This window comes from Daktulosphaira vitifoliae, unplaced genomic scaffold, assembly GCF_025091365.1.
Source record: "Daktulosphaira vitifoliae isolate Bord-2020 unplaced genomic scaffold, ASM2509136v1 Scaffold_3, whole genome shotgun sequence".
NCBI lineage: Eukaryota > Metazoa > Arthropoda > Insecta > Hemiptera > Phylloxeridae > Daktulosphaira > Daktulosphaira vitifoliae.
The window spans coordinates 22,554,801-22,564,558 of NW_026099574.1; the positions used below are offsets into that span (position 1 = coordinate 22,554,801).

At 23.8% G+C, this 9,758-nt stretch overlaps 1 protein-coding gene across 3 annotated transcripts; it reads left to right on the forward strand.

The window, feature by feature from the left end:
• The first annotated feature begins 335 nt into the window (after positions 1-335).
• Positions 336-8,124, forward strand: LOC126900785 (uncharacterized). 3 transcript variants are annotated; one of them, XM_050676723.1, is made up of 10 exons: positions 336-587; positions 2,025-2,115; positions 2,186-2,305; positions 2,467-2,668; positions 3,271-3,344; positions 3,426-3,518; positions 3,847-3,921; positions 4,988-5,103; positions 5,398-5,470; positions 6,019-7,505. In XM_050676723.1, the coding sequence occupies exons 1-10, from the start codon at positions 580-582 to the stop codon at positions 6,076-6,078; spliced, it is 912 nt and encodes a 303-aa protein (XP_050532680.1). In that variant the 5' UTR covers positions 336-579; the 3' UTR covers positions 6,079-7,505. The 3 variants fall into 3 exon arrangements, with proteins under 3 accessions (XP_050532680.1, XP_050532678.1, XP_050532679.1); XM_050676721.1 differs by lacking the exon at positions 6,019-7,505 and adding an exon at positions 7,525-8,124 and having other exon boundaries at positions 343-587; XM_050676722.1 differs by lacking the exons at positions 3,426-3,518; positions 6,019-7,505 and adding an exon at positions 7,525-8,124 and having other exon boundaries at positions 349-587.
• The last annotated feature ends 1,634 nt before the right edge of the window (positions 8,125-9,758 follow it).

Below are 9,758 nucleotides of genomic sequence, written 5' to 3' on the forward strand. Positions count from 1 at the left end.
CACTAGGTTATTATTGACCTTTAATTGCAACTAACGAATTAGTTCAAAGTATGATCAATTCCGTTTTCATTGAAAGTTAGAATAAGGCAAATTCTAATGAAACCCTCCCAAAAAATTTAACGCCACGTTTTCAATGTTTATGATTAAAACTTTAAACTAAAAGTAAAAATGTTACTTGCAGAGGAACTGTAAAAATAAGACTTTTAACGACCGACCTATATAAAATTAGAAATCGTAAATTTACAAATGAAGAAGTCACGAATTCGAAGTAATACATTAACTATATATTACTATACAATTCACATAATGCAAAAATAAAATCAAGTTCGAAATGCTTATGAAGCATGTCGATGTCATTTCTTTCTAAAGTGTACGCGTTTTACAAAATATAATTGTAATAAATTGACTAGTGTTCGTTATTGTTATTTTGTAAAGCTTTTTAGTAACTAGACGGTGCCAGGTAGGGCATATCGTTTCTGGTAGTTCAAATGAAATGTAATAAACTGTTTGAATAAATAGTACATACTCCATAATTGTGTTATTTTCATTTTTTGCTGTTTTGTCTTGATTAAGTACTTCATGAAAAGGTAAATTAAAAATTGTATTCATTATTTATTTAATAATTACCAATAAAAATATCATGACGATTAATAAAAAATCTAAAATAATTTGTTTAGTAATAAAACTATTAGATGTTGGTTATTATTGAAAATTCTTAATTATTTGTAATAAAATTGAAGTAATTCTAATAAAACTCGAATATAACATTTTGCAGTAGTTATAGTGAATTTTTTATTTTTAGAACTATGATGTATTCATTTAAACAAATTTTTCAATAAAATACTATGATAATATTTAAAACATTCTACTTAAATTAAAGATTTTTACATGTTTACACATTAGAATGTATTGACTTAAAACTAATTTATAAAATTCAAAAAATAGTCATAGTAAAATTAAAAAAAAAAAAAAATCTTATATATTCTTCAACAGGCTGTAGTCTATTTTCACAAAACTTGACTAAAAATAAATTCAGCAATTGTATTTGGTTTAATATAAAACCAAATTTAATATAATTTGTTCTATTTCAGGTAGTAAAAAATGTAAAAAGTAAAATTGTCGTTGTCAATGAAATACTACTACGTATCTTCAAAATATATTGTTATTTTCTAAATTAGGAAATGAAAATATATTTTATAGTATTGCTTTGGAAATGTCAATATCACAATTTTATTTTTTGAGGATGTGTTTTACACATGCCAAAAAAGTCATTAATTACGATACAATTTTGATACTATGATGTCGTTAATTGTTCACTGACTATTTACTAAATAATTTAAATAATAATCTGTTTAAATTATATCTGTAATTTTCATATATTTGCATATTTGTTTGTCAATTCTGATAAAAACATTTGTTTTATTAAACATTTTTATTGTAATAGATTTTCACCTATCAATAGTAGGTAATTATTCAAAGAAACCTACCTGTAAATTGTACATATATGATATCATTTATCAATTAGTAATGCACATTGCTGAAATAATGTGTTTACTTGGTTACACTCCTATTCTATCCAGCCCTAAACATATTTATCAAAATGTTACTATGTTTATTTGTAAAAAAAGAAATCAAATTTACTACATTTCCATTATACATACAACTAAATGTGAACTCATTTTATACTATTTGATAAACTAATCTCAAAAGCCAATAGTATTAGAAAACAATTCAACCGTAAAATCAATTTTGAAGGACTATTCTATAACAGTGTAACCTACTTTTCGTAAAAACTAAAAAAATATTAAATCAAATTAATTGTTTATAATTATTATCATTGAAGCAATTTAAGTCATTCAATTTCATTGACCACACCAGTTACAGGAGTGGTTTCTCAATCATTGTATAAATACCTATGCGTATTAATATTACTTTACAATTGAGGTTACTCAGCTTTAAGTAAAAGATTAAAAAACATTCTTTTGAACCTACAAATAATATACAATTTCATAAAATTTATACAGATTCATCACAATGACAGATAAAAAATGTGATAACCAAAATGCTGATTCAAAAAAATGTACGAGTAACCGTATGTGTGATCAAGAAAAAAATGTAAACTTTGAATATTTTATTAGAACATATTGTAATTTTTTTAAATTATATTAAATCAAACAATTTTTAGATCATTACATCTGTGATTGATGATTACAATCCTTGGGGTAAACCAGGACACGGGGCTCCGAATACTGATGGTCTTCGAAAAAGAAAAATTTTTACAGATCCACCATCGCCTCCCTTGCAGGTAATTTGTATTTGATACTGATTTAATTCTAATGAAGTATGAGTTATGTTGATAGAGCACAGCAAAGGACCCCCAAAATATCACCAATATTACTAATTCGAAATAAATATAAATAATATTGAGTAAACGAGCTTTTATTAAGGTATATTTGCATTGTTTAGAGAGTCAGTAATGAAGTTACGACCATGGGAAGACCTGGCGGTGGCGCTCCGCTTAAAAGTTCATCCGGAAAAACAAAAAATTTTGTGGTTGAAGATCCTCAATTGAGATTTCAGTTTCATGCTCCAGATAGAAATATAGTAGATAATGATTTTAGATACCGAAAGTCACTTAAAGACCAAAGGGCATATAAAATCGAATTAGGTGAAAAATTGTTTTCTATTATTAATTAAAAATTAGTGTAAAAAAATTAGTTTGCGTAATTTTTATAAGCGTTGTAAAATAATTAGCATAAAAACATTTATAAATATATACCTATACAAAAAGAAAATCAATACAGCAATAATAACTTCCCAGATCTAATATAGTGAATTCCACATAAGTTGGTATTATCATACATAGTATACTGATATCTAAAAGTGATTAATATCACTACTCTTCAATTCAAACGTGTATAAAAAAAACATGAAAAACAAAATTATAACCAACATTTTTGAACTTAGCAGCCAAATATACTTTTAAAAAATATTTTTTTTAAATAATATATTAAGCTTCAAAAGCTTTAATTTAGAATTAAAAAGTTATCAAACGTCACGGAACATTTTCTGAAATTTAAAAGAAAAATTTTTGATCACGTGGGTGACGTCATACCTTTTCCATAATAAAGTTATAAATGGAATATACATAAATAGCCTACGAAAAGAAAGCTTATTGTCTCTTGTGTGATCTACTAAAATTAAGATCAGTGTATCAAATAAAGTAACATAAAAGTTTTAAATAGCAGAAAAAAATATTGAATGTTATAGATGAAATGGTTCGAAAAAAACAAGAAATTATAAATGAAAATCGAAAAAGAGAAATTATTAAAGATAAACAATTGGTAAGCGTATTATTAATCTGTCTTTTTAAAATTATTATCAAATTGTCATATTGTATAAGTTAGTTTTCAAATTATAATTAGAGTTCAACTGTAATTCCTTGGGGCACACCTTGCCCAGGGGGTATTGTTTGGCGAGATCCAAAGAGCGTAGGCAAACACTTCTATCGATCTTTGGTAACAATATATGTATTTAAATATTTAATATGATTATAATCGTCCGCATAAAATTATACTTCTAATAAATAAAAATAAAATTAGAATAAGCAAAAGTTTAAAGCTTTTTATTAGATTTTTATATTTTTAAAGTTCATTATATAACTTTTCTATGGTAGTAGCCTATGATTATTAAGTTTTTCTCAGCTTTTCCAGAAAATATTAAAGCATTTAGATATTAATTTTATAATTTTACATCTTTTTCGCTTCATTAAGTTAATATTTTTGCTTTAAGATTGTCTTTAAAAAAAATTAATTACTTATGTTATAATATATGTATATTTTCTAGGGTTATGAAGATGGTAGTATGATGATAGTTGGATTAGGTTCCACTGATAGCACAACAAAAGAGTCTGATGATATTGTAATAAAACATTAATTTTAAATATTTTTTTAATTAAATTATGAACTTTAACTTTAAGTGCTTAAAAACGTTATCAACGAAAGAATAAGTAAATTTAATCTAAAAAAAAAAATATGGAAAACACAAAATAATATATATAATAAGATAAATAAACCCTTTATTAAATTATTAGGATAATAGTTATTATCAATTGTTGGGGTAAAGTAGAACAGTTGATAGATTATTTTAAGTCTGTATATATTTCATTTTCTGGATAGGTTTGATAGCAACTAATTTAAATTTTCAGCTATGTTTTTCTGAATTTTGAACTATTTATTAAGTTTGTTTATTAATTCTTCTTTTGGCTTCTTCTTTTATAGTTTCCAACTGTTGTAATATTAATCAATAAATTTCAAAACAATTCTGAAATAGAAAATTTTAGAAGAACTACTCTATCAAATTTGTCAAATATTTCTCGATTTTAATTGCTAAATTAAAATTATTGGATTACTTAATAAATTTCGTGTAATTAATTGTTTACCACAATAATTTTATTATAATTTATTGATTCTACACTTATCATTTATTTAAGAGCTTTTTGTAGGCTAAGTATTGACAAAACAATTTTCCCATTATACTTTTTGTATACAATAGATAAAACGGAACAACTTGTTTTTAACTGACTTCTGACAAAATGAGTACATTCATTTTGTTTTGCGTTTATTAAAAGTAATTAAAACCATTATTAAATTTATTTGCACATCAGTTTTACTTATGTCAGATCATAATAATAATGATTTATTTTTTTAATTTTATTTTCATGGATTTATCTAACTGAAAATGCTATTTTCCAAATACTTGATACCATATACCGTTTAGATATAGTAAAAACTTACTTGTAGTTGAATCAATTAAGTGATAATTATCACTTAATTGATTATAATCAATAAATGTATAATAATAACATCTTATAAATCAATTTGATAGACATTTTTTCTAGAATAGAAAAAATTTTGATTATATTGAATTATATTGAAAATAATATTGATTATATTATAATTTCACTATATTATTTACTTTTTATAAGGATATAATAACAGGTGGAGTTGAATTAGCACCTATATTAGCTCGAAGAAGAAGACAAGAAATAAAATGGCCTTTACATTCAAGTGACGTGACTAAAATTTATGATCCTAAATCTAAGTAAGATATATATCTTACTTTTAGATAATACTAAAGTTTATTTTAATAATAAATTATCAACGAATTTTGACGTTTAAATATTAACAAAATTTAAAATTGAATTTTTTGAATTTTATTAAATTTATTATTTTTGGCTAATTAATTTAAAAGAAACGTTATCATTTTTTTCGAGTTTATATTGCATAATTAAATTATTAACTTACACGTTTTATTTAAAATCATAAACATTAATAAAATTCAATCATAAATTTATATAACCACGATTATTAGCGATTATAATAATTTTTATTTTAGCTTTTTAATAGATGAGAAAGAATATCACGAGTTTCTCGACAGGCAAATTAGTGGTCGAGAAAAACGAAAACAAGTAAGTACATTTATAAATTATAAAAATCAAATTTACTTCAATGATATACCATAATTAATATAAAGATTTGAAATTGTTAGCATAAATACTATCATGTTATTTTAATATTTTTATAGTAAATTTTTAACTAGAATTTAAAAAACTATTTTCAAACACAATTTTAAACTTTTTTTAAGGAATAGTGTTTAAATCAGTTGAATATTTCTATATGTTCAAATTAATATAAATACTTCTATAAATTAAACTTTTAAATCTGAATTACATATTTATAGAAATATTATATTTAACATGGTTTTAGATTTAAATTAATATTTTTAATATTAAATAATATTATCCACGAATGATGGATAATATTAATTGTTTATTCATTAGCATTTACATATATAGGACCACATACTTAAGTATCTTTAGTATGAAACAAATCATTTTTATTACAATAGTAGTCAAACATTGGAACTAATGGCCAATGTTATTAGTAATATTAAAATATTTGTTGGCATGCTTAATAAAATTTTTATATCTTGAATCTATCAAAATATCTGTTGTAGAGCTTGTGTCAATATATGAAAATAAACCTAAAAGGATGCCTTAATGTACTTGATTTATAGAGCATCTCGTGACTGAGTGTTAAACTAGTGACAGTATGTGACAGGTACCGACGCCTTAACAACTCAGTACCATCCATTTAGTATCTCTAAAAGTTTATTATAAATAAAATGTTAAATCTATGTTGATCAAGTAGAATGTTCTATTTATACAATTTTGACAAATTAAATTTTATTATAAATTTTATAAAGTTTATCAAAATTATAAGTTTTTATAGCCCAATCAACTGAAACTGTAACATTAATTCGTTATACATTATACATTTTTAAAAATGAGTATTTAAATGTATTTTAATGGAAAAAGAGTTTTGTTCTTGAACATTTTGTTTTTAAACATAAAAACTTTTCTCAAGCACAACAGAGTTATACACGTAACGTACTTGGCATTATTGTCTATACAATAGATCTACGACTGTTAAAAGAAAAATTATGTATTAAAGATATTTTTTTTTTTGCTTAAGAAAAGAAAAAATATTTTATGCATAAACTCTATAGCAGGGATCGGTAAATAGTTTCTCACGCGGGTTGGGTAGTTTCAAAAAAAAATGTCGAGGTCCGACAGTGACGTATTTAAAGAAAGGATATGGACAACTTCCCAGCCACCAATATTTCTTAAGTATTTCTAATATATATCATTAAGCTAATCTGTATTTTATTATTCTTCATAACTTCTTAAATAATCTTTGAATGCAAACTCTACGAATTAAACTTTTTTTATTAGATGGAAGTAATCGTTTAATAAAGATTAGATAAAAAAATTAAAAAAACAAAATCACATGTAAATTTAAATCGAATAATTAATAATATTTAGTAATAATAATACGAATTAAAAATTATTATATAATTAATTATTAATTATTATTAAATATTTCAAACAACATGCATCACGGGACAACTTTTGTATTTCTTTAGTAATTTCATCCTTTATAACAGAAAATAATTAAGGGCTTAGACCAGAACCTCGGTGCGCTACTACTCTTACCCTATAATCTTCTGTTACTGCGCCCACACTTCTAACCCTGGTACAAGTGTCATTGTACATATCCTCTATTACATTTGGCTTTTTGATTTCAGATTGGACAGTATAAAACCTTTATTTTTTAATTCATAAAAACGAAGTATAACTTAAACTATTAATTTAGTTTATAATACTTTATTTCGTACATACATCTCTAACTACTTTATTTCTTCTCACTTTTTGTCCCCACTTACATCCAAGATCGGACAATCTACCTATGTTAAGCTTCAGTACTTCTCGTATTTTTTAACACAATTATACACCATATCCTCGTTAGTCACCTCTTACAACTGGTAGAGGGGCCGTGGAAGCATTTTTTTAAAAAAAAATTTAGTCATCTCATTGAGAAGTATTCTGAAACCATTATATTTTCACAAAATCAAAATTAAAAATTAAAAAATATAGTTTAACTTTTCGGTACATTTTTTAAGCATGACCATGAAGAAGAGCTTCAAAAAGGCCAAAAACACTACCAAAGGTGGCAAGAATTTTGGGGTAAACCGGGAGGTGGTGCACCCAAAGGATCTATCAAACAGAAAGAAAATCTTGACTACATTCTTTATCAATTACCTGTTATCAATAGAATGAAAGAAAAAGAAGAAAGAAATATTCAAAATAACAACAAAAATTTATCAGACAACTAACAAATCAATGTGCACTGATAGTCATATTTAAAGATGTTTTTAAATCTAGCTTCATAATTATCATTTTAATATTTTATTTTATACATTAATTAAAAGTATTATAAATCTATAACAATATTTTAGACAAAAATATCATTACAAAATGATAAAATAACATAATTAACAATAAAAGTTATTTATTATAATCTTAAAACAATAAAAAATTAAATTTAACACAGTGGGGTCTTGGCATGGTGGGGATGAGTCATAGTTGGGACAAATATAGATGATGTCTGACAGTGATTCTAAAAAAAGCTTCATTACAAATCTGTTTAATTTTTAGAAAAAATTGTTGGATTATTCCAAAAGCAATATTCAATATTATTTCCTTAATTATTTCCTGATTGTTAGTTTCACGATTTATAAGTTAAAAAACACGAATAATTACTATTATAATAATTAAATTTAGTAAAAAATTGACTATCAATAATTCAATAGAGTAATTTTTATGGAAAAATACTAATATAACATAAAATATTTTCGAAACATTTTTTAAAAATAGATTAAAAAAGTTTTATTATTTATACGGATGTTTTAAGTTTTGCACTCATCTTGTATAAGGTAAAATGGTTCATTTAAAAAAACATATTCCAGTTGATAGATATATGTTTGAAGTACTTATAAATAATACTATTGATCTATACATTTTTCAAAAGTTTATAGCTATTTAAAAAAAATCTAAATTCAAAAATTTTAACACTTAAAAAGGGTATTATTTTAGTCTGCACCATCCATTTGCTAATAAATGATTACATTTTACTTGTATTAAGTTTAATAACTTTTAGTGACATATTAAAAATTTTAAATGAGTTGGAATTACAATATTAAGAGTTATAAATATAGGAAAGTTATTTCGAACACACCATTCACAAGTTTTAATTTTAATTATTGACTTTAAAACTTAGTAGTATGTTGTTACTTAGGTTATAATTTCGGGTGTATTAGTGGAATTATCTCTCCCCTAAAACGAAAAATATTTCTACGCTACTGTGTTGATTGTCTCATCAGGTTTTGACATCATTTAAAACTTATTGATCTAGTCAATATTTTTTATTATTTTTCTTTTATAACAATTTCAGTACAAGTATTCATTCTTTTCCAAACATTTTAATATAAAAAGTGGTATATAGGGAGGGTAGATGCTATTTTTATTAACGTCCACATTCTGTAATCATTTTATGTATTAAAATACTTGGAACTACAACAAACAATTTTTTTTTGTAAAAAAACAAAAAAGCTAAAATTGGCAATTTTGTAAAAAAGCATTTTTTTTAAATTATTAATTTGATTATTAAAGAAAAAATAATAAAAAATATGGTTTTAACGTAGTCAAAAACTCTATAAAATATTTTTTTTTTAGTAATGCAAATATTAGCTTATAAAATATTATACTTATAATATTCAAAAGTTAATAAATATGTCAAAACATGGTGAGACAACCAGTATAATCCTATGACAAAATTGCAAGATCTTGATATCTTTCAAAATGGCTAAAACAGTATGTAATTCCTATCTTTTGTTATTATCTATCAATTCAATCTTACTATTGTATTATTGTATTATTACTATTAAAATCTTAGGAATATGTAAGAAAAAATGCATATCATGCTAACCATGTTTTTTTTTTAATTATTTTCAATATTTTATTAATATACATTAAGTAAAAACGATCTGCATACAACGTTCAAGAGATGGAATTATGTACCATTAAATCTTCCAATCGGCACCGACAAACATCATTGTTGCGACAATGATGGTAGGAATTTTATAAGAATATTTAATAAAATAATGAGAATCTAGTATATATGTCATACTACAGAGTAATTCATGATATTTTGAAAAGCCCAGTATTTCTTGATATACTGTACTTCTTTTTTTAGCTTCCATAAAACGCTTAGAAGGTATTAATTTTAATGTGTTTTCAATTTGTGTCTGTTACCACTTTTTCTCAGCTCTCACTGGACCGATTTTTATGACAATAT